The 26,066-nt window shown below is 37.6% G+C and overlaps 1 protein-coding gene across 6 annotated transcripts in view; it reads left to right on the forward strand.

Moving 5' to 3' along the window:
• The window catches only part of SLC25A21 (solute carrier family 25 member 21), a 424,384-nt gene that overhangs the window by 370,443 nt on the left and 27,875 nt on the right, over positions 1-26,066 (forward strand). For 5 of the 6 annotated variants that reach the window (XM_016138605.2, XM_016138607.2, XM_016138606.2 and 2 more), the window contains 3 exons: positions 9,334-9,400; positions 14,663-14,722; positions 18,051-18,158. In XM_016138605.2, the coding sequence (XP_015994091.1) occupies positions 9,334-9,400; positions 14,663-14,722; positions 18,051-18,158 (235 nt within the window). Of the gene's footprint in view, positions 1-2,144; positions 2,349-9,333; positions 9,401-14,662; positions 14,723-18,050; positions 18,159-26,066 lie in introns of those variants that run through there. The other variant, XM_036238732.1, reaches the window with a different exon arrangement.

Genomic DNA, 26,066 nt, shown 5'->3' on the forward strand with positions numbered 1-26,066 from the left:
TATGTACATTTCCTATTTGAATATAAGCATGTTCAATATAATGTTATGTAAGTGTTACTATGTGCTAAACACATATTGTGATATGAAAGGTAACATTTCAGTCAAGCATTTGCAGATAGATATAGTATCAAGATTTTGTCTGCCATATCTTAGAGAAGTCTTCTTGGAGAATTTTGTCAGAGTTCTTTTGGGAGTATTGAGACTCCTGTGTCCACATTTGCCCCTAGATAAAAGTGGTTAGCCTAGTGCTCAGAACAAAGCATATCAAATGAATGAGTGAGTGAATAAATGAATGATCGTTACTTCATGAGTGGGAAAAACAGAAATTAGAAACAGAGAAAGTAGGAAAAAGGGCATCAGTGAGAGGATGGGGGTTACCAGAATGGAGCAAAGAATTTCTTCAACAGAACTTGTTGATCAGAGAGCTGGCTGGGAGCTGCTTGGCGAAGGACTTTTTGACTCTATGATCAGATTCTTTTTTCCTAGATTCCATTCAGTCCCAGTCCAAGTTGTTTAGTTGTTTTCTTTTTCTTTCCTTCTCTTTTCTTTTCTTTCTTTCTTTCTTTCTTTCTTTCTTCTTTCTTTCTTTCTTTCTTTCTTCTTCTTCTTTCTTTCTTTCTTTCTTCTTTCTTCCTTCCTTCCTTCCTTCCTTCCTTCTCCTTCCTTCCTTCCTTCCTTTCGTTTCTTTCTTTCTTTCTTTCTTTCTTTCTTTCTTTCTTTCTTTCCTTCTTTTTTGAGTCCTATTCCTCACAGTTGTCATCCACAAGCATTAACGACCTCTCAAATGATTCTTATTTTCTAGTGGAAACATGTTCATCCTTATAAGCAGGATAATCTGCTGTCACTGAAAATGAATACTTTTTGCATAGTTAGTTCTAGATAAGTCTCTTCACTTATAGATTAATGGAGCAATTAACACCACGTTCTACCCATATTATTTACTACTTTAGTTGCCTCTCAACTATCTTTTTTACTTTTTCTTTCCTTAGCATTTTCCATCAGGGTTCTGGTTACTATATCATGCTAATGCCTTCCTTGGGCTGAACTGTGCAACATGTTTAGTGCATCGAGCACCTTGCCAACTTTCCAGGGAATGGAGCCATGGACCTACCTCGTAAGTGATACTGACAGCTAAGCTAATTTTTTTGTATCTTAGGAAATCAAAGTTGTGGTTTATTTTAGGCACATCAACAAAGTTCAATTGTCATGGTAAAATCATAAGGAAAGTTTAGTCAAAAACGTGTGTTGTTGAAAACTTTAAAGAATTCATCCATACAGCATATAATAAAAGTGGTATGGTTTGGGGTAACAAATACATTCAAGGACCATATGCAGAAACTTAATTCAATTAATTCTCTGTAGTGAAAAATAATAACTATATTGTTCACGCCTGAAGACCTGAGATGAGTTAAAGCAGGAAAAACTTTCGTTAGTTTTACACGAGAATGTTAGCTCAAACCTTAATTCTGTTGTACTTCCTTGAAATTCGGTTGGTGCTCTTAAAAGAAGAATCTGTGTCACTTTTTTTCAGCTGTTTTTTTTTTCTCTCCTTTGAAGGATACATAGCTTTCCCTCTCTCCTTTGCCTAAATGAAAATGGCCCCAAGACGCATGTAATTTCGAGAGCTTCAGATTGCAGATTGTACATAATTCAAATAACAGAGCCATGAAACTCCACTCTTTCATTTGGATTCTGTGAACTAGTATAAGTGATGTCAGAAAAACGCCCTAAAGGTGTGGTGCCAGGGCCAGAATTTTGCCCTGGGATACACAAGCCATGGCGCAATGGAAGCAGTGCACTCATAACCCAGGGCTGAATGCAGTCCTCATTGTTTTAATTATAGAGCTACAGCGTGTAGGTAAGAAACTTGAATTTGCCAACAGCAGAAGAAAGAGGATATTGTATACCTTCAATCAGCTTTGTATTAGGAGATCCTTAAAGGGAAAATTATGTGAAAGAAAGGAGGAAGAAAACAAACTAGCAAAATCCCTATTTCAATACAATTTGGAGAAAATGACTGATTCAGATTGCTCATGTTGCCAGAACAGATGACTCAAGGCTTCCAAACAAGAAATAGAAATCAGGAGGATGCCTGAAGCCTGAAAGAAGAACAAATTGTGAAGATATGATTGATGGTAAGGCTTCAAAATCAACTGTACTAAGATGAGCTTGGATCATTGCCCAGAACAGAACTGAATGGTGATGTTCATTTAGGTCCTGACTGTTGAAACAAAGTAAAATGTAGTAATTGTGCTCTGTTAGGTACACAGACGTGTTAATGCTTTCCAATTTCCCCAACTGAAGATCTGGTGTCACTTTCCCTGTCGCTCCTATTTCATGCTTCACCGGTGAGTATTAAAGCTGCTCTGGACGCTTGCTGAATGCCAGGTTTTTGGCAAAGAAGTGAGATCCAGGTGAAAACATCCTTCTCATGCTGCCTGTGAGTGTGCTGCAGGTGACTTGGAAAATGGCTTTGCAACTTGGAAATCATTTCTTCCATTGGCCTTTTCAGGCTCGGATGATGTGTGTCTCGATCCAGGCATCCAGCATGATGGTTGCTGGACCTAGGTTACGAATCTCAGCAGTTTGGGCCCAAAGCCCTTCAACTCCAACAACCAGGGAAGGCCGCAATTCTCACGGGCAGTGGATTTGTATGTTGATCTTTTCCTCTTTGGGTGGGAAGATAATCTATTCATGGTTTTCTTACACTCATTTCTCAGTAATCTATCAATTGAGTTTTATGATGACCTTCGTGATGGACAACAGGGGATTACTCCCTCTAAAGGTCAATCATGAACCAGCTACAGTTTCCCTTCCTCCATTGGGGCTGCAAAGAAGAAAGTGTGCTATGTCATTGCCCCAACACCAAAATCCCACTTACTAGCCTAGCAACTTTAGAAACTCCCCAGCCTGCCTGTAGAAGCAGTTCAACTCTACGGTACAGATGACTTCCAAACATTTTCTACGTACTAAATTAGGAAAATAACTGCAAAACCAACAAGGAGGTGACCCAGAGGGGGAAAAGGAGGGGCAGACAGGACACATCATTCTTCCATTCTTTTTCGGTTTCTTTACCTGAGTCGAATTATGAGAATTTTAAGCCCTCTTTAGTCTATCCAACAGTTACCACAAAGTCTTTAGATTTCAGAGGCTGACTTAAAGCAAGTAACTTTTTTTCAGCTGTCCAGAGGGACTAGAGATATTGTCAGGTAGAAGAGGTTTAGTTAAAGATCTTCTTGGTTTCTTTGGGCATCTAAAGTTTGGAACTTAAACAAAGTAACTTAAAGTTGGACTCTGCTAATGAGAGACAGCAGAAAGGCTTCTTAGAGGGTTCAACTTACTGTAAGTGAATCACTAGCATGGGACCCAAACTGGAACTCAAAGGAAACTCCACATTTTTTTGCCTCATACAATCAACACCTTTTCATTGATTGACCCAATATGTTAAATAGCTTCACACTTTAAAATAGGGATGGGGGAAATGAGGAGTAAATTTATTTTGTGGGGTTTGCCACAAATCTGTATGTCAAATAAGCTACGTGTGAGCTGCATCTTTGAGAAGAACATATGCAATGCAGTTTTGATCTTCATTTTATAGATGTGCATAAGTAATACAAGGCCTGTTTTGATTAGACAATTAAAAACAAATGTGATCCAATATTGTAGTACTCTGTGTCTATTTATGTTCTTGAACAACAACTCTTGTTAGTGTATAACCCGTCATGATCTAATGGCTTTAGAGATGTGAAACCCCATCCTCGAATTTGCTGACCCTCTCAACGTTTCATTTGCAATATCAGGCTCTCTCACAGGTAATCATCCAAATGTGATAGGGTTTTGATGTGTGACAGGTTCCCGATAGAAATAATCTAAAACTATTTTTTAAATGGTCCTCACAATCTTCTTGCTTAATGTTTAACTGTCTTCACTGTGCTTATGATTTAAAAATTACAATTTAAGACTTTTTCAGAAGGAGGTGTTAAAGCATTCTATTTGCATCAGAATGCTATTAGCTGTAGGTTAATGGAAGACATAGGTGAAAGCAGCTCAAATAGTAGATTTATTTTTAATTTCACAGTACCAGAAATTTGGAGGTAGGGTGCCAGGATTGGTTAATTTAGTCATGAAGGTCTAGGTCCTTCCCCTCTTCCAGCTGGCCATCTTCAGCTGTGGGCAAGAGTATCTCACTGGGTCACAGTACACAGGCGTCTCATGCAGTTAGGACAACACCTAACAAAGAATAGGGGCTTTTCTTCCCATGTGCCTCTTTTCCTTAGGCTGGAAATCTAAGACTTGCAGCATACATCCCTTCCCCATACTGGTCTCATGGGCTAGGTTTGGGTCATATGTTCGCACATGTGATGGGATTCACTAGCAAGCGAATGGGACCACTATGATTTGCCTGAAGAATTATGCTTCACCCCCTAGATTGGAGAAGGCTTTCTTCCTTGAGCTCAAGGTGTGGTGAATGCCTGCACCCTAAGGAAGAAGGGATATCGGGGAGTACCTGTTGTGTAAGCAACCAACAGTGCTCCCCACTGCTTTTCTGGATGGTAACAGTTTTTATTTTAATACTTATTATTAATATTTCAATGTTTTATCATATTACTGAAGTAAGCATTGTCTTTCTCTCACGTTGACAGAATTATCCTGGTATGCGTCTTAAAGGCAAAAGTTATACTATGGGGGAAGAAAGTTGACCCTAGGGCTTTTTTTTTTTTTATCTTTCTGTTCCAATTAGAAAAATTTAATCGACAATCCAAAAGCTTTCACACAAAAAAAAATATATGTTCATCTCATCCCAAATCTATCAGTTACGCAGGTAGCGTTTCACATTACTTTAAAACAGAATTGAATGGAAATGGGAATAGATACCTGATTTTTAGTTGCCATTTCTGCTTCCTCCGAAAATAATGACAAGACATTTTTGCAACAGAAATAACTTAACTTTACAAAAATGTTTACGAAAATAGTTTTATTTCAAGAAAAACTGCAATACAGTATAGCCCAATGGTCAAAAACATGGACTGTGAGGACAATGGAACTGGATTTGAGTCACTGTACCCAGTCTGGCAATGATGTGATAGTAGGCCTCACCTGCAAAATAAAGAACATAATCATATCTACTTCAAAGGATCGTTGTGAGAGTTGAATGAGACTAAATATGTACAAAGGCCTACATATATTTACTCTTAACAGAGTGGCTAGTACATAGTAAGCATTCAATAGACTTTGACTATTTTTACTTAAAACAACATCAACAAAATTTAGACACATCCAAGTTAACATTTTTCTACATGACAGTTAAAAGCAAACTCGTGACTTTCAGAAGTAATAACTCTAAGAAATAAAATATGAGGGCTGCCACATAGTTTATACTACAGTGTTATGGGAGGTCTGGCATTGGTCCTTGTGTCTCTTCCAGAGAGTTCTCCAGTTGGCCTGAAGTGGGTCAAAACTTAAAACCAGAGTGGTGGCTTTACTCTCTTTTCAGGGGAACAAGCTGCCATTAATGCTACATAAACATTAGAATCCCACTTTCCATTGATCCAAGGAGTAGACCGAATGTGTCAATCTGCTTCTTGGGAAGTAGGCAATATGAAGCATGTCGATATGGGTGTCACAATTCTCTTAACTTCCCTAGTTAGTGTCTTGGTAAGCTACATGTTCCGTATTTCAAGCCAAAACTTCACAAAGGCAGAAAAATTTGGCAGAGTGAACAGTGCATGTGGATATAAACATCAATTCTTTAGCAGAAAAAATGTATATATCTCCTTCCCAAAACATTACAATTCCTTTTTGTTTCTTAGAATCTGTATATCATGCTTTGCATTAGGAAAACTTTCAGTAATTATCTAATCAAGTCATAAAAATCGCTCATCAGCTGAGCCCTACATCCTCCTGCTCAGGTTTTGGGTGCGTCCCTACTGATTAGTCCAAGGGCCCATTTAACTGACAAAAAAGGTTCTTCATGTGAGAGGACATGGAATTGAAGTACTACAGCAGCCATCTTGGTTGTAAGGCCCATGAGGTTTACTTTTTGGATCTAGGACTTTGGGTTGTAAGTAATAAACCCAACTCAAACTTATTTAAGTAAAAAAAAAAGAAATGTGTTATAAATGCTACCAAGTATCTTAAACAATCAAAAGCAAAAGGAAATGCCAATATTCAAGAAAGCTTGAGATGTAACTAGGCATAAAGAAATTTTGGCAGTGGAGTCACACTCACAATACCAGAATTTCTCTTCTCCATCTCGTTTGTGTTTCCTTGAAGGGTAGCTTCCTTTTTTTCTTATCGGCGCACGTTGACTTCCTCCAAACAACAGAAGACTGCAGTTGATTTTCTAGCTTTATATGTTAGAGTTTCAACCACACAGAGTGACACTGATCTTTTCTATTCTAATTCCTAAATCCTGGAGAAAAATTCTGCTACATCCAGTTTGGGTCAGATTAACTGGGGCAGAGACAGAACACCATTTGGATCCATTCAGTGAGATGCCCAATCAACTGCTGCCTACAAGCAGTATCATTATACCAGTATCGGTTGCAGTGATTTTAAAAAAATTGGGAGGGGCCATTCTCAACAGAAGGGGTGCTGGCCTGACTATTCCATAGATTACCACTATTGTATGGATAGCTATGAATACATTGCAAGGAAGTAGATAGTTCTAGCTTTCCATATGCCTGCAAAGACTACCTGTGATCCTTGAGAATGCCCCATTAATGCTGTTCATTCGCTGTTAGGAAGTTCAGGATGGTGGGATGACTGGAGGCATAGAGGTGGGGTCGGGGGATGTTTGCACATGAAAGCAACTGAGCAGAGAGAAGGGAAGAAGGGTGCATCAAGAAAGCATTGCCAACATGAAGCAGAGGGCTCTGGACCTCCCAGATCTTTTCAGATTAAATCCTTATGGTTCTCCCAGATGCCTTTTTTCTCCTCTTGCCTTACACCTCTTTTTAATATTTTCCCTCATCATTTGTAAAATGAAGACCTTCTGTGTTACTTATAAGACTTCTGTCCTCCAGAAAAGCAGTGCTCTACTTTAGGCAAAAGTTTGAAGTAAGACAGAGTCTGTCTCTTGAGGAAAGTACTTTCCTACGTCTTCTTGTTCTTCTTCCTAGAGTAACAAAATCTTGCACGTTGGAGGAGACCAACCTTCAGGGCCAATGAGTCCATTCATTACTATGCATATCCCATTTCTGGCATCCATGACAAGTGGCCATCAAGACTACCTGACAATATACCATAAAGGGGCGCTCACTGTTTTTCAGGAGAGCCCATTCTATCTCTAGATATTTCCAGTAGGCATACTTCCTTGTATCAAGCTTCTACTGAAACAAAATGTGTCTTTTCTTGTTTCCACCTGTCAGTCCTAGTCGTATCTCCTGGAAATAAAAAGTCTAATCTCTTTCCTATATGCTCAACTTCCAAGACATCTATCATGTATGTTGCTTTGTATGACTTTCTTCAGGCCGAGCAACTGTTCTTCCTAAAGCTGTTCTCTGTAGCATGGGATTTCAAGTACCTCTATTAACTTGGACCCTCTGTTCTAGAAGCTTTACTTACTTAATCCCCCTGCCTCCATAACCAAGCATAATCTTCCAGATGTGGAAAATTCAGTACAGAAAGAACAGAACTAATAATTCTTTCAACATAAGTGTAGAACTTCTATTCAGGAAGACCATATTTATTTTTGGGGAAGACCAAACCTATGCTTAGTCACTCCCATGCTGAAAATAGGATAATAGTTCATTTATAATGAAATTTAAATGGTAAAGAATGGTGGTATTTAAATTTTACACATGAACTTTAGGCATCAGTAGTTGAAATTGGAATGCAAAGGAGGTGGGGGAATTCATAAGTTTTGTAGTTCTTCAAATCACACGTCTGCTTCACTTCCTATTTATAATGCTTGTACTATCCATTAAGTGAAAAATAATGGGCAAAGTAAACCCATATTGAAGGACCATTTGATTCCTTTCTCCCTCTTTATGAAATCTATATGCTGAACAAATATTTTTGTCTTGGTTACATATACAAAAGAAGGCTCTGAGGTAAGCACTCCAACACACACCTAACCCTAAAGGAACTAATAATTTAGAAGCTGTAAGACAAGCCCTTTGCTCCCCTCACTGAAGGATGCTGTGTAAGCCAGTGAATCAAGGAAGGGCAAGAAATCACCATGTTGGATTGGGTGGCACTATGGTTTCGTCTGAATAAATTCTTTTTTAAAAAAAATAAAGTCTGAGCTTTCTTGTTTCACAAATACAGCTAGAAGAATAACTCCATTTCAAGGAGTTGGAGTGAGGCTTGAGGGGTAAATCAGAGAAACCCAAGCCCTGTGGAAAATGGACATCCTAAAACAGAGACACACTGTGTCCTGCCTTTATCTGTAGTCACTTATGGGTTCATCAGATTATCTCAGAAAATAACACAAAGTATTCTCTTCTAAATTTATGTATTTTCAGGTTTAAAATGAGGGCGTGGCATAAATACACACACATATACACACACGCACACACACATACAGATTTGTTCTAGGTCAGACAAATTTAAATTTTTGAATCTTAATATATACTATGAAATAAGTGGTGACATTTTATAAATCCCATCATGAGCATATCCACTCATTCTTTTGTTTTTTCTAAGAACATCTGAATATGTGACAAGTCTCTCAGCATTGGCAACAATAGCTGTCCCAGGCACTGTATATTTACATATCAGCAAAGGAGTTTGACTTTTTTTTTTTTTCTGTCAGCAACATATGTCCCTAACCTTCTTCCATCTCCATTAAGGAAGTTAAAAAATTATGACAGACTCAAAATAGGGCTAGAAGTCCTAGTTTATAGCCACAAAGCTTGTTAGTTCCCTTGTGTTGGTAAAGGTAAAACTGAGATTTCATCATCTTGTTAGCCTCAGAAAGTTTGAGTCTCGTGGGTTCAGTATAACCTTAACCTCATTTGGTTACCACAAGGGAGGAAATGCAGGACTGTAGACAGCTCGAAACTACCTACCACACAACTGAGAAAATAAATGTAAGATTCCTCAGGGTAAGGAGGATCAACTTCATCTTCCAGGTACAACTCATGGTTGTGTTTAGCAATTTACATAAAGGATTCCAGTCTCGGTATCATTTATTATTCTTTTGAACAATGCTAATAAACATAGTATTCATAATCTCTCCATTTTAGAATTAAAACAATCTTTATAAGTGGTGTGCTACATTGACTAATTGGGAGTATTTTGAGATGAGTTGCTTTTTCCATAAACAAGGGCAGAATTACCTATTTTCTAATTCCCTTACTTATAGAAAATCTTTTATTTCTTCAACAGGTTGTTAGGTTTTTACAAGGGAATTCTGCCACCCATCTTGGCTGAAACACCAAAAAGAGCAGTGAAGGTAAGTGAAAATAGACTACAGCAACAGCTTCAGCATTAAAACATACCACAACAACCTATAGGACATAACGTGAATTAAACATGAGACGCTAAGATTTTTAATGCAGAAATTATAGCACATTTTATTATAATTAGACTTGATCAATCTCTCAATTATTGATCTGTGGATTTTTTTTTAAAGTAAAGGCACTTGCTTCTAATGGGGAAATTATAGAAAAAACATAGTAGTGAATGAAATTCATGTAACCAAAACACAACTACCACAAAATAGCTTGGACTTTTTCTCAAAGCAATTTATAAATTGCCCTTTGGAGCAATAATCATTAAAGAAAGAGAGGAAAATGGGAAGAGAGGAGAGGTAGACAAACCTTTCTCCTTAATTATTTACATTTTATGAACAGAGCAGACTAAAACACTGTATTTTCTTATATATGACTCTCATGTAACACATTTATCTGGAATGCTAACTTCATTTCCCCCATCCCTGGTCTCCTCTGTTAAAATTTTCTATTCTGGTTTTTACAAAATTATTACTTCCACAAACCTGATTTTCATCTCTTTAACCACATAACTGTGGAGTTTTATGTACTACTTACTGGTTCAGTATCTGGATACAACACAGAGATCTGGCAGGACCTCCAAGGAAGAAAGAACTCAATCTGATCATTTTTTTTATATGTTCTCTCAGACAAAAGTCCTGATCACAGTGAGTCTGACTGGCATTGCCCTACCCCCCCACACCACTAACATACTAAATATGACTTTGTCTTTCCATCATAAGTATAATATAAACTTAGACTGAAAGACTTCCTTTCCAACCTAAGGCATAAAACTTTTTTCACATATATTATTTGGTTTATATACTTGATATTCCTAAAAGCTAAGAAGGGGCAGATTATACAATTTTACTGAGTAAATTAAGAGGGTGACTAGGTTAAAATTTATGATAAAATAACCACAGACACCAAATTTTTATATTATGCCAAAAATATAATTTAATGAGATTTAATTCAGGTCTTGAATTCAGAAAACATAGATTTAAAACATGCCTTCTCTATCGATTCATCCTCTTTGTTGCCATAGCTTTTGTGATTTTATATTATTACTTCAACACAAATTTTATTATAAGGATCTGAATCACAGTAGAGAATCTGGAAAACGTTCACCAAAGTACACAAGAGGGCTGAATTGAATTATGAAATGGCTTCACTTGATAAAAGATTGCCCAAATAAACAAACAGAGCAGAGTTCCTGTTCAAAAGGGAAGTCACTTTGTCTCCATGGAATAATATATTCATTTGTTCAGGGGTTTACATGTATAAATAAAGTAAATTATAATTAAAGTTTTCCTGGAATATTTTTTCTTAATACTATACATTGGAGACAATTTGAACTTTAAGAGGATTAAGGTTTATCAATGTTGAACAGTCTTATGGAAAAAAAAAAAAAAAGTTGAGCTTTACAAAACTGAGTTAGTCTCTCCTTTTAAAAAAGCAATGCTCCCTGCCAGAACAATGGTTAACAGATGAACTTTTGGGCAACTGGATATGGTATATGCATCCCAGACATCTTGTTTCAAGTAGATTTTACCTTAAAATTATTGAGACATATGGTAAGTATGTTGGCTTTTTAAGTATAACTTGGAGTTAAGTGTATCTTTGCCAGATGGATAGCACTATTTTTCGACTCAATTTATGAAAACATTCATTTTATAGATATTTATCCTAGGATTCGTGAGGAAAGTGATCATCTGACTGTAATGATTTCATACATCATAAACTGCTTCATTGTATGTCATTGAACTTCAGAAAAAATATTCAGTTACCACATATGTGTGTGCATGTGTGTATATATGTGTTTGTGCATATATATATATATATATACATGCTCATACATAAATTTATTCTTATATATAGTCTGTGAATATTTTATACATATATGGACACAGATATAGATCTTCTTTGGCACTACCATTTTAGTTACTATTATTACTGTCATCAGAAACAGACAATGTTCAGTTTTTCTGTACTGTGTTCTTTGAAATAAATTCATCACTAAAATAATAAGACTCATTGATGCTAAATAAACAAAACTTCCCCCTTTACAAATTAAGACAAAATTAGTATTGCAGTTAGCAAAAGGAAGTGAAGCCCTCAAAAGAAACCAACTGTTTCCTCAGAAAATGAGAGGCACCATGTTCCAGGTTCCGGGATCTAGTCTTGAGCCTCGCAAACCCGGAAACACCAGTTTTCCATGATCAGACTTTCAAGGACTGTCCAATGCTAAGCAAACTCATGAGGGATTATAAATTGTAAAAGCTATTTGTTTACCACTGTCTCTATATCTGTCATCGTGTCTACACACAGTACATGTTCAGTTGATTTTAGATGAATAACTGAAACATATATAGAGAAAGCAACAGCAAATGTATTGATTTATAACAGGAGACATTCCTGTTCTCTTCCGTTAAATTCCCACATCTACTCAGAGTTTCTGGAAGGCCAAGATTTCCATATCTAGCTGAAATGGACTGGTAACAAGGACCAGATTTACCCTCTTGCCCGAAACAGCAACAACAAAAAATGAACAAATACACGAAACCACAATTTTCAAGACACTGGACATCAGACAAGGAAGGGTAGAGAGACAGGAAGCAAAGGAGATAAACCCTATGGATTGCTTCACCTTACTGTCTTGAGAGGATTTCCAGGCCCAGGCTCAGGCAGGGCAAAAATCTAGGCAAAGCCCATTGGACTGCCTGGGTTGGGAAGGACCTGAGAAGCTGGGGACAGCAGGGCAGCTAGAATTCACAGGACAGAGTACCAGAGGATAAAGTGTATATACAGAGAAAAGTCTTAAGATCTGCAGAGGGACCCCTTAAGTATTTAGCTGAGAACTGACCAGCGCATGCATGTGAGAAAGCTAGCAAGGTCTGCGAAAGAGCCATCCAAGGATTAGAGGGAGTGGTGCTCCTAGTCGCACAGGGCTGAGGATAGTACCTGTTCCCACCAGCCAAACTGGAAGGCTTCCAAGTGCACAGGCCATTGAGAGGAGTACTCAGAAAAGGTTTGCCTCCATGGTAATATAATGACAGAAAATCAGAAAGAAAAAAAAAATCCATCTTATACTAGAAGGGAACAAGCTAGTAAGGTCTTTTGTGAAGTTCATGTTCTTCCAGAAACTCTCTGAACCCAATGTGGGCCCCTTAGAACAGTGTTTTCAAAATGTGGGTCACAACCCATGAGTCATGAAATCAGTTTATTGGGTCACTAGATGTTGTGGGTCCTAACCAGGAAATTTTCTTTGATGAAATAGCATAGAAACAGAATTATACATACTAAAGGGGTAAATATTATCTTATAGAAATGTTTTGTTTCAGTTATAAATACAAGAGTGCACTGTGTCCCTGCATGTGCATACATACACCTGTATTGGGAAAATATTTTTTACATAGACTGTGGTCAAAAGTCTGAAATCTGCCTTGAGGGACTCTGGGCTTTCAGAGTCAAGGAAGGTAAGAAGATCTCAGCAGCAAGGAAACTCTAGCATGTTTCCTAGACTACAGCAGCCTCTCCCGAGTGATACCAATAAAAGGCATCTCTAGTTCCTTTCATAACCAAAGTTAAGAAAGGCAATGAAAACTAAGACTTTGTGCCCGGCATGCTAGGAAATCTGACTTACAAGCTCTAATTCAAGGACTGCTCTAAAAAGTAAGTTTTGTGTTCCTGAGAGCTGGAAACATCAAGCAACTTGCCCACTCTTTCAAGGCTAAGTAGCATGGTCAGGATTCAGATCTGGGACTGCTCCCATCAAAATCCTAGCAAGGTAACTGCAAAAATAGAGTGACAATGATGACCATGGAGAAAAAGAAAAATTGTCTTTAAAGCCTAGGACTATGACGCATTTCCTTCCATGGTTAACGGTTTCTAGTGGATCTCTCATCAAAACTGTGGTACCCCCTGGTGGTATTGTTGTAACCCCAGGATAGCTGCAGGTTATCACCATCCACTACAATGTTAGAGCAAGAAAGCAGGGGTTCTCTTTGTTTACTACTGCATCCCCAGCAGGCAACCGATAAAATATTTGTCAAATGAATGGGTGAATGAATCCCTGTTCTAGAAAAGGCTACATCCATAGTTATTCTAAAGAAGCATGGCACAAAAGTAGTCTTTGGTTCTTTAAGAGATTCTAAATCTATCTGGTGATGTGATGCCTCTCGGCCTGCCTACACACTCCTGTAGAGCCATATCTACACTACGGAATGAACTCTTTCTAACAGCAGAGTATTATTTGGCTCCGAAATCTACATTTTTTTTCTTGCTCCATTTTATTGGGTTATGCAGTAAGAGAGTAGAATACATGTGAGACCATGAAACATCCATGTCATTTCTGGGGTCTTCAGAAACAGACCCTCGCAGGACCTAAGAGAGTGTCTCATGAGCAATGTTTGCAGCTACTCGACAGAATACTCAGGAGCAAAACATCATGTTCAGGCAGAGTTGTTGCCCAGAATGTAGACTATAGAAAGGGTAGAGAAAAAAAAGAGTATTTTGGGTGTATTATACAAAGTGATTGATTAGATTTGCCTCCATGGAAATTCGCTTACAGGAAAAAAATATTAAATATCATCTTTGGAAGGAACCAAGAAAATCTTCATCATCATATTTTAAAGGAAAGAATAAGCAGCTCTGCTCTGTTCAGGTAGAGATCAGTCTGCCTTTAAGCAGAGACAGACTATATAACCTCGTTGGGTCCTCTCCTAGTTTATCATGGCATCTTCATCATCACTAAGTGTTTAGAAATTCCATGGAACAGCAGAAATACACAGCAATACAAATGCAAGTCAAAGCTGAGAAGTTAGAAAATCAGGCATTTGCTACGAAAGCAATTCATAAAGAAAACAGAGGAGACCAAAGATTTCAGGTCTCTATGCCTGTAATTTTGAATCACTGCCATAGAAAAGAAGTCTATTGATGTCTTGGAAAACTGAAAATGGTCATGGTAAATGGAAGCTGTATGGTTCATTTACTGCTATAGAGGAATCCATCAGCTCTTCTGTGGGTTATTGTAGCTGCATTTGAAATGTGAATGTTAAAGTAAGATCCAAAAGCAACTGCCCGAGACCGGAATAAAAACTCTTTGATGGTTTATCACTTTTTTAAATTTCTGGTTAATATAATGATTTACTAAAGAAATTTGAGTCAATTAAAGGGTTTGTTTCAGGAAATTGTTATAAATCTCTGGGTTTGGTTTTCTTTCACAGTTTTTCACCTTTGAGCAGTATAAGAAATTGCTAGGATATGTGTCACCGTCACCAGCATTGGTAAGTGAGAGTATTTATTATACTTAAGTGTGTGTGTTATTTCGTAAAGCAAAATCTGGAAACAAAAAGCCTTTTGATTCCCCAAGCCCAGCTACTAAAATATGAATTCGAGTTATTCAATGTTCAGCTACTTGTTGAAAGCCATCTTCCTAATAACTCACAATTTGGCTATTTTATGGCACCTAGTGATGAATTTATGATAATAATGATACGTGTAGAAAGGTTTATATGAGATATGGTCAAGAATATAAAATAAAGAGTACATTTGTCAATGACTCTTAAAGCCAAAACATGCATATCTTTACATAATACTGCACATATCTGTTCATGCAAAAGTCAATATGCCTAAAATTATTTCCTGACAGGTCACTTTTCCAGATTTTACTTAAGCTATAGTAAAGATAGGACTTCAGGTCACTCTGTGGTCAGACACAGACTGACAGTCCTTTTAGAGTCAGGGAGAAGAGTGATCTCACAATGACACATCTCAAATATTACATGAAAATCCCTTGGTGATTTGAACATTTCCTAGTGCTACTCCTTTCCTTCTTGATGACTTAGCTACTTTTCATAAAACGAGTTAAGTTATATTGACCAAGTGTATTCTACAAATATGTGTGTAATGAGAACCCCAGAGATAGCTAATGCAGTAATTTCTTCCTCCAAATCTGCAAAACAAAAGAAAGTGAAATATCTGCACTGGCCCTCCAATTGGCAGTGTGACTTCCAGCCTCTAGGAAAACACCCCAGTTTGCCTGCTGAAATATACCTCAAAACTCAACGAGAGAGGTAGTGTTCTGAGCTTCAACTCTTCAATTACTTCACTTGTAAAGGTTCATTTCAGAATATTTACTCTGCCAAATAGACTGTTCAAAAAGTATCTGTTATTTAAAAAAATCATACATGTCCCTTTTCTAGGAAGGATCATATTAAGAAAACTAATAGCATCGCTTAGTGGTATGACAGAGAAACCTTTCGTTAGCCTCCTACCTAAACAAGGTGGCTGTGAGGTGGCCTTATATGGAAGAAGTGGGAGCATGAGTTCTAAAATTACTAAGATTATTTTTTTAATTCCTCAGTGTCTTCCCTTAATGACACTCTTAACTTTGAAAACATCTTGTTAAAAAGAGGATGAAAAACCTTTCTAGAAAAAGACCATAAAATATGGTCTCCGGCGGGCCAGCTGGCTGTTCTGTGTGGAGCATCGGTACCATGTGAGAGAATGCAGTTATTTCGACTCTCTTGAGAATAGAAACAGAAAAGCATTTGGCCGCTCCAGCTACCATACTGAATGTATGCGAACTGTATAGAGTTTTCCCCTTTTTCTTGAGCTCATTTATTCCAGTTTCTTTTTGATACAGCTAGACACTTAAACAGCCATTAAATGTCCCCCGGTGCTCTCACATGAAAAGCCTGGGAGGCTGGGAACCTGACAGTTACTGCTAGTCTCTGGAACAATCCAAGTAACATGATCTGCTGATAGCTGATCAATTCTTTGGACAAGGGACTGCTGAACACTATTTCTGACAGCAAATGTAGCTGAGTTTATAGAACAAAAAAGTGAATTACTTGGAAGATTGCATGTAGTAATAAAAACCTGAACATCTGGATTTTAGCTTTTTCAGTCAAAAAAGTTGGGACTAGTATTTTTTTCCCCACTTTGGCTTCCATGATGGAAGTCTGAGATACATGAATAAAATATTTGGTCTGTTACCCTATACAAATATGTTTAAAATTGTAATGAGTGGCATGAAAGGAAAACATCATTAGTTATTTCCTCTCTCCTAGAATCTGTATGTAATGCCATTCTTCCTCTCCATTTTTATGTGCAACAATAAGAATGTTTTTGTATAGCACTTTATGAAGGGGTTTAACACATGATTTTGACCCTCATAATAACTTTATTAGGTAGAGAGATTAGATGTTACTATATCCATTTTACAGATGAGAAAACAGTGGCTTATAAAAGATTCAGTGATTTAGGCACAGAGCTACAGCTAGCGCATCTGGTGTCTTTATGTGAATTATTATAAGGCACCCCTTTTTTCTAACTGATGCCTCTCCAAGGCTCTGGCTTGACAAGTGGGGTGCAGGCTAGACTTCAGCCTCCACATACACAAACTAACGTACATGGCAGCTCTGGTCTAAATCAGCCAATAAGTGGCAGAACCAGGACCTAAACCCAGACCTCTTAGCTCTGGATCCTGCCCTCGTTCCACCTTGTCTCCCCTTCTGAGGTTATGGAACATTCCTTTCTCCCTTTTCTCCTTTAGTCTCCTACTTTAAAGAAATTAGAAATTCCAAATAAGAGATATCTGTTCTTTACACTTCATTGGCTTTTTTCTTCTCTTAGTTGTATATAGCACTACTTCTCCTGGAATTAGAGCTTCAGCACTTAAGAATTATTTTTTTAGCATCTGTTTTGCAGGTTTGAAGCTTTGTTTCGTTTTGTTTTCCTGCTCTGAGTGTGTGTGTGTGTGTGTGTGTGTGTGTGTGTGTGTGTGTGTGTTGTCATGGTTATTTGTGATACAGATTGCCTAAATTTTTTTAAGTGTTTTTAGAGGAAAATTCTGGAAAGTCATTCTTTCCTATTGCCCAAATTCTTAATGGATAGCAAGTAAGAACCTGTCATGTGGACATTCTTGGATAAATGTTCTGGATTTTAGGTGTGCCCTTAGAACGACCTAGACATTTCTGATCTCAGCTTTCATTCCTCTGCTTCTAGGACTAGAAGAACAAGGCAATTATCAGTTTTTTTAAAAAAAAAAAAAAAAGGAGTGATAGGATGAATAAAAAATAATTTTTGGTTTGATGATCATCTAAAATAGTGACTCTAAGAACACGGATGTACGTTTAAATGTTTTGGGCTATACTGTTTGGTTACCTGAAATTTAGCTTTTTATAAATATTCTATTTGTGGTTCTACTCCTTGGATTTTTTTATCAGCTCAGTAAAAGTATTTAAGTAGATGTTTAAAAATGAAGCTCTCCTTTTACAAGTCAAACTCTCTTTTAATTGTTACATGTGCAGACGTTTTAGTATTCACCTTAAATCAGTAAAACAACCTTTCTTTTCATTACAGGAAAAAGTCACTGTTGATGGGGCTTTGACATTTTATTTTGAATTGTTAGGATGTGGTTTTCAGCTTCTGTGATTTCTTCTTTGTGAATTGTCAGCATCTAATCAAGAACTAAAGCTGTTTAGTAACGGTATATGGTGCAGTAACTGTATATTTGCGTCAGTTTCTCTAGTCTCATCATGACAGTCTTATGAGTAGGATGCTTAACCCAGTACATATGTAAAGTATTGACTAATTTAATTGTTCTAGACATTTGCCATCGCTGGACTGGGATCTGGACTAACAGAAGCCATCGTGGTTAACCCTTTTGAGGTAGTAAAAATTGGCTTGCAAGCCAATCGGAGCACATTTACGGAGGTAATCATTTAAAGTTTTCCTATTATCGAGGAAAAGCAAAAAATTATTTTTTAGTATATGTAAAAAATTATGAACCTAGCTCTTATTGACTTGCTAAAGCCATAGAAAATTATTGTTAATGGAGTATCATAAAATTAAAAGTTCTCCCACAAGGAATTTTAACAAAAATGCACTTAGGTCTGATGGACAAAACACATGTTTACATATTTTTATTTCAGCGTTTTAATGTACTCTATGGTGACTTATTTGGAAATGTTTTCCCCTGGTTTGGCAACCTTTCTATTTCACGTTATACTAGAATAGACTATAGCAAAAGCCACTGAGGTGATAATATTATTGTGCTTTAAAAAAAATTATGAAGTCATTTTTTTGAAATTACCTCACTCCTTTCTCTACTCCACCCCCTGCCCTCCCCCAAAGATTCTGACAGTCTGTCAAGCTTGTCTTTTGGTTAAATCTCAATGAGCAAGTTACTAAACCTGTGTAAACATCACCACTTGGGAAATGATGGGTCTTGACATTTAATCACTGGTACACAATGTTCCATGAAGACAGCTTCCCTTAGAGTATGTTGCCTTTGCTTCCTTCCAGTTGCCTGATAATTCCGTTTAAACCACCAAATCCAATTGTTCTTGCTTTATTCTTTTGGGTGCCAAGCACAAGGTAGAGAAAAAATAAGGGGATAGGTATTCCAGGTCTTTTCCTAACATTTTAATTCCACAACTAGGTAGCATGTGGTATAAATTGGTTTGGAATAACTGCTGATCTGGCTTTCTCTGTAGAAAAGATTCCCTGCTTACTACTTAAGCAGCTGTTAGTGGGTGGAGACTCCCCTCACCACCACCCCACTTCCTGCCTGCTGATACTGCCTGGGCAGGGGTGTGGGAAGGAAGAGGAGGGTCTTATTCACCTGAAGCCGCCAAAGACCAAGGAGAAAAGGGTTGGCCTGCTACAGCAGATGGTATCTGTTTTAGAGGATCGACTGATTTAATTTTTCTAGACATTTGCCATTGCTGGACTGGGATCTGGACTAACAGAAGCCATCGTGGTTAATCCTTTGAAGGTAGTAAAAATTAGCTTGCAAGCCGATCAGCCTCAGATGAAGTCAGTCCTAATTAAAGGAGATTTTTCTTTTAAGTTTCAAAAGATTGTCTTAATTTCAGTGATATATAGCACTTCAGAAAAGGTTGAAAATCCCTGTTACTCTAGTCTTTGTTTTTGTTTTGCTTTCTCACTATTCTTCCTAGAATGATGCAAAAAGATGGTGAAGAATAGGAGGAAATGAAAAAGATCCTTTTCAAATGTCCTATCAATATGGAGCATTTAAAACAGCCCCTATGAATATACAATGTAATGTATGGATGATGTATTACAGAATTGTACACTTGAAACCTACATAATTTTATTACCCAATGTCACCCCAATAAATTTAATAAACTTAAAAAAAAAAACGGCCCCATGGAATCTGCTAAAGGAAAATTTGATTTGTTAGACTAGGAAAATTACCAGCTAGAAGAAAATTTTGGAGCTCCCTATCCAATGCCTTATTTTCTCTACTGGGAAGCTTGTCTTAGAGCAGCAATGAGTAAGCAAAGGAATATAAAGGCCTTCTACTGCAGTCCTTTATCAAGATGGCACGTAACCAGAGGACACAAGTGGAACAGAGCACCAAGGAGCATTCACAAGAATGAAAATAACGAGTTATCACAGCACCTCTGCTCATAGCTCATGTTCTTTTTCTTTCCTCTGCCTTCAAGGAGGTTCTACACTGAAGCCAAGTAAGAGCTGTTAATGTTTTGCATGTGTTAAGGCCCTGCTAGAACAAGGTAAACACCCTTCCAGCCCAACACAAGAGTGATATGTGTATTTATCCCCAACTCATTTACGTAAGTGCAGTCCGTGTAAATCGTTTGTGTACATGTAGCCATTTTTTAAGTGGAGGAGAAAGGGGCACTTGTTTGTGATCATTTCTTTTGCAGAAATAGGGTCATTTACTTTGCACCAAACTGGATTCATTGTCAAATGTTAGACAAAATAAAATCTATTAGGTACATTATAAAATATTTGCCATCTTTAAGTCAGAACTTAGCAAATTAGGGATCGTGTAGGTCAACATGTGTCCGCGTTTATTTCCAGCAGCTATCAGGATTCAGTAGCTGAATTGAGGTGGCACTTTATAGGCAATATTGATCAAATCAAAAGAAGTTAGTAGTACATAATCACCCATCACAAAGTAATGGGACTATACCTACTGCAAAAAATATCTGAAAGAGCTAATGCGATAAGAACAGCAAATTTGGATCTAGTTATTTAAAAATAACTACCGGTCACTTTTGGCAATGCAGTTATTTCCTGTGTCTTTTGTCTAGGTCCCATTAACTCCACAGCCTTCCTTCACTGACTAGGACTTTCCTTTACCCAGCAAAGGGGTACCTTTGGTTAGTCTGTACTTGTGTTGAATTCATCTAAATATTATGTGTGCTCACTTTAGCATTTGTACAGCCAAAAGTAATTATTGCTTTCTTCACTATGAAGTTTTGTAGATTGTCAAGAATTATGGGTGGGAAAGGAGAAGAGGAAAACAAAGGGAAAGAGAAAGGGAGAAAGAAAGGAATTATTTTAATGCCCAATGCATTTACAAATTATACTCTTTTTAAGAAAAAAAATGTTTTAATCCAAGTAAAAAGAATGCATATTTATGTTAGAAAATACCAAAAATCTTATATTTCTGTGTATACATATGTGTATAAATGTACTGAAATGATCTAGATTCTAGAGCACCGCTGGCCAATCAAAATGTAATGTGAGCCACATTTTCTAATAGCTATATTCAAAAAGGTAAAAAGAAGCAGATGAAATTAATTTAATGCTATATTTTACTTAACCCGGTATATCCAAAATATTATCATCTCAACATGTAATCACTATAAAACTATATGAGATAATTTACACTCTTATTTTCATGCTTAGCCTTTAAATCTCATGTGTATTTTATGAGTATGAGCACATTTGAATTTGAACTGGGACATTTAAGTGCCCCATAGCCACATGTGGGTAGTGACTTCCTTATAAGAAAATGTAGGTCTAGAAGAGTTCATACAAACTTCTCACTGGTTACTTCTGGAAAGGAGACTGGAGTCAGGGAGAGGAAGGCAAGAATTAAAGGGAAGGGCTTTGTGTAGCTGAATGTTTAACACAAGGATGTATCCAGTATTTTGTGAACGTTTACTTTAAAAAGTAACATATATAGATGTCCAACCACTGTACGGCATACTTGAAACTAATTTAAATAAATAAATTTAAAAAAAAAAGAAAAAAGAAAAAATGCCTAAGGGAGAACCCATTCTAACTGCCGGTTTTTAGCACAGTCTTTTATCTTTTTCTCTTGCTTACCCCTGCCTCTCCCTTGTCTCACCATCACTTTCTGAAACCCGCAGTTACAAGATATATGTTCCATATATTTCTCATTGCTTATATAATCATAAAAATATGTGTACAAAAAACAATAACAGTTGCTCATTGTAGAAAATTTAGAAAATACAGAACAGTATAGAGAAAAGTAAGTAATCCAAAAGAAATGTTCTAATGGCTCTTCGAGGATCGAGCCTGCCTTTAGGGAGAAACATTTTAGCTGATCCAGGTGGGAATGACTTGCTGACCCATCTCAGGGCTCAACCAGGTTCCTCTTTTGTTAGGGAAGCATAGTAATAGCCACACCAAATTCTGTAATGAGGGTTAAAAGAGAGATATGAGTGAAGCTGTCAATACAGTCTGGCATACAGTGATGGTTTAACAAGTGTTAGTAGTTATTATTACAACAGCTTTTTATGAGAATTTAAATGTAATGATATATGTAGAGGTCTTAACACAGCGCCTGGTACATGGTAGGCACTTAACCAATGATAACTATTTCTCGATGCAAGTTGATCTTATAAATCCTTACGTTTAAGTAGAGACAGATTTATCCTCAGATATTGCCCCAATTACTATTGAGTGGTCACAGCTGATTCCAGTTATGGGCACAAAAACAGCTTACTGGGCAATGGTCAGTCTTCCTTAAGTCATTCTCAGCTGCCAACACAGCCTGAACTCTTTATTGGGGTTTAAGGGCTGGCAGCCTAGTTATAGCGCTTATTGACAAGGTCTTTACACTCAGCTGTGGGTCCACTATTATAAACAATAGCCGGGTATCTGTTTGCTATAAATAACTAGCACGGAGCAACAGAAGTTAGAGATGAAACTAAAAACATTTGAAGCCACCTTGGAAAGCATTCCACCACAATCAAGATATTCTTTCTGTGAAATAGCTGTATAAAAAGTTAATGTGGATTCTCACTCAAGACTTCATAGTCCCTTCACATAGAGGCTGTAAACCAGGCTCACGTTCGGCCTTTTCAGTCAGTTGCAGCTGCCAGCTACGGTGGAGCACTAGGTGGCTGGATGGCGAGCAGGATGGCCACATGGCTTGGCAGAACCTTTAAGAAAAGCAAAGCAGCTTCCCCAAAGGCTTATTTTGCAGGTAGATAACTCTCATTCTGCCAATACTGGGAGTTTTTTCAGGCAGCATGTCTACTGTTCAGCCTTCCTACCCTCTCCTAGATCTGAACTACTATGGATGCTACACAATAACTGTGGATTTTCCTATTTTGTCAGCCTGAAGTGAGTCACAATGTGGTCCTTTAAACATGGAAATTTCATAAGAAGTTGCTGCAGTTGAGACTGAAGTAAAAGACAGCCTAGGGCAATAAGTAGTCAATATTACACTTAATATTACACTTACAGTCTTAGAGGCGTTGGCAGAGTGATGAAGTTGAAGCAAAAGGACTGTCGTGGTCCCAGGTGCGCAAATCATCATCTTGAAGGAGGTTGCGGAATGTAAGTAGATGCCCCCTTGGCGCTCTGGGGAGGGCATGGCTGGCAGAGGGCCAGAATGAGGCCCTTTGAAACATGAGATCCAGGACAGGGGCCCCTCTAGCTGGGGTCCAAGGGCATTACTGGCTGAGAGCAGAGGCCCCATGTGTTATGTTCTTGGAGCCCCAAGTGCAGTTCCCATCAGGACTTTTCCAGGAATGGCAGGTACTCTGCTGGCTCCAGCTGCCTGGATTCTCCCCTCTGTGGTCTAGGACTAATTCTCTAGCCAGTCAGAAGTATGTTACCCATAAAATATACCTTCCCACCCAGGTTAGCCATAAACTAGCCTAAAATTTTAAAGGAAACTGTGGTTAATTTGGTTTCTGATACTTCTCTCATATCCTTCCAGCTTCTGAATAAGTATTTCAATAGGTATGCTTGTCTCTCCTCCACTTTTTAAATTACTACCATATCAATCAAAGACTATAATCCCTGCCACACTTCCTTCAATTCTGACACTAGAATCTTGGCCAGCATCTTAACATTCACAGTAAATAAAGAAAACCGGTCTCTAATTTAAATATGCTTGACCTTCTGTGGGGAGCAAAGTAATCACAGCTTTGTCATGCTCTGGTTTGGTTCAGTGGGTGTAAAAACATGTTCAGATAAAATCGGGATAGCCCCAAATTTCCCCCCGTCCTTCAAACTAAACCCAAGAAAAGTGTTGTTCTGGTTGGTAGTCTCTTTGTCTTAGGACTAGGCCTGCCCGAGGATTCCTCTATTGGAAATGGTTTGCATATCCAGTCTTGCCAAAAGTGTGACTTTGTAGCTTGTCGTCTTTATAGGAACTTTCTCCCCTCTTAACTGAATGCATCTTTTTTTATCTGTATATTTATAAGAACTAGAAGTCCCATATCAGTTGTGCTAAGCCAACCAGTGTTTGGCTGGCACGTTCTTGGCTAGCCTGAAAAATGTGAATTTCTCCCCAGAAGCAAAATCTTATATGAATTGTTTCCCAGTTCTTTTCTCCACTTTGAAATCTACTTCAAAGTTATTATTTGGCTAACAGGTTATGTTTTCTTTCTCTTGAGGTCTATAGTATTGGCCTCTGATATGTGTATGGGGCACAGGCTTTCCTTCTAGTCTGTCATTTTTATCTACATTACATATGAACGTGATCATTCTCACCCTCAAATATGAAACTAAACCTTCAGAAAATTGTAAAAGCCTGTTTCATCTCAATTTAGTTTTTAAAGACGTTCAGCCCAAGAAAGAAATAGTCTACTACCTATGCTCTATGATTATAATTTTAAGGATCAATGAGTAGATAGCAAATGCTTTATTGATGGTAGAATCTTTACGGATAGGGATTTTTAAAGAATTAGTTCAGGGTTTGATTCTGGTTTTGGATAATACCACTAAGTATAGATTTTAGACACTATTCTGGGAGCTTAATAATCTAATAAAAACCAATTAGATCATATGATATCACGAAGCTTAGTGATTATATCCTCCATAGGCAATTAACAAATGTTTAAACTTAGCTATGTTATGTAGAGTCGACATAAAGTGAAAGAACTGTATTTTGTGATCATCTCTTTCAAGAAGGAGAGACGAAGTTGAGTTATGTAGAGAGCGAGTGTGTGGCTCTGCTTGCAGATAGTGTGGGAAGCCAGCTTCAAGAGCATGTCAACATTCGTGAACGATGTATTGAGTTAAGTTCAAATTTTTCCTGCATTACTGTGTGAAACACTGTCTGGAAACTGTTTAGTACATAAATTATTTCTTTCCAGCCTATGATTCTTGCAGGCAGAAAAGTGAATTATGTATATGATTCCATTCCTACAGTTATCTTTCAACAATACCTAAGGCAGCAGCCAATTTGCTTCTCTATTGTCATTTACAGAAAATAGATTTCAGGTTTCCATTCAGCTGTGCCAGGAACCCTAGATTTTTGCTTTCAGAATTGAGGTTTTGAAATAATGATAATAGCTACCATTTATAAAACATCTACTATATGCCAGATACTGTTCAAGATGCCTCGCGTGTTTTTTTCCTTTATTTGATTTTTTAAATGCATGTAATTATGTAAAGTACAAAAGTAATACACATTTTTTTCCCCACAAATCAAGTAATACAGAGCTATATAAGGAAAAAATAATTGATGATTTCTGCCAACACCTTCCTCTAATCCCATCACTCTGGCAACTGTTCTGTGTACTTTCACTTTGCCTGATGCTCACACACACTTGATATTTCAAATTTTCCCATTATCACTAGAAGGTTGATGGCTTTATCTCTATTTTGTGGATGGGGAAAATAAAGCCCAGTGAAGTTAGTGGCTCTGAGGAACTGAGCATTAACAGAGAGGGTTCTTCCTAGTCAACCACAGTGCTTTCATTAAGGTAAAGAAATGTGGGTAATTAAGAAGCTTAAGGGAAAGATCAGAAGTGTTTCTGGAACCAGGGAAAAGGGAAGGCCACATCCATGTCATCAGTCCCGTCTTAGCAGTGTCCCCTGTGTTTGACCACCTTCCCCCGTGTTCTGCCAACAGTGTAGGGTCAACGTCGTGTCTCCTGGAGGGCCCCGTTCTCCCCAGAGACAGTTATTCAGTAGCAGCTTGGCATTGACATTGCTTTGTGGCTCAGCATCTGGGAGAGTTTGTTTGCAGCAAATTACCCTCTGCTCACAGATTGTTTTAAACTAGATCTGTTTATCAAATGTAAACTCTAGATAGAAGAATATAATTATACTTTGGGTGTCTTTTTGTCCATAATCATGTCCTATTCAAATAAACTGTAATGATGAATTAGTGAAATATCTAAGCTAAAAGAAATTGTAAGTGTGGAATTTTTAGCCTGATTCCTCTCCTTTTACTTGTATTTTGTTCTCAAATAAAAAGGAAGGTTTTTCTTTTTTTTTTCAAATTTATGAAAATGCTTCAAGACTTCATTTGAGTAATGAAAAGCACAAATTATCTTCTATCTCCTGAAGAGCAATGCTATTTTCCTACCTAAATGTAGCAATTGGGTCTCCTCTTTTTTAACAAAGCAGTAT

The sequence above is a fragment of the Rousettus aegyptiacus genome, unplaced genomic scaffold (genome assembly GCF_014176215.1).
Source record: "Rousettus aegyptiacus isolate mRouAeg1 unplaced genomic scaffold, mRouAeg1.p scaffold_m13_p_3, whole genome shotgun sequence".
Classification (NCBI taxonomy): domain Eukaryota; kingdom Metazoa; phylum Chordata; class Mammalia; order Chiroptera; family Pteropodidae; genus Rousettus; species Rousettus aegyptiacus.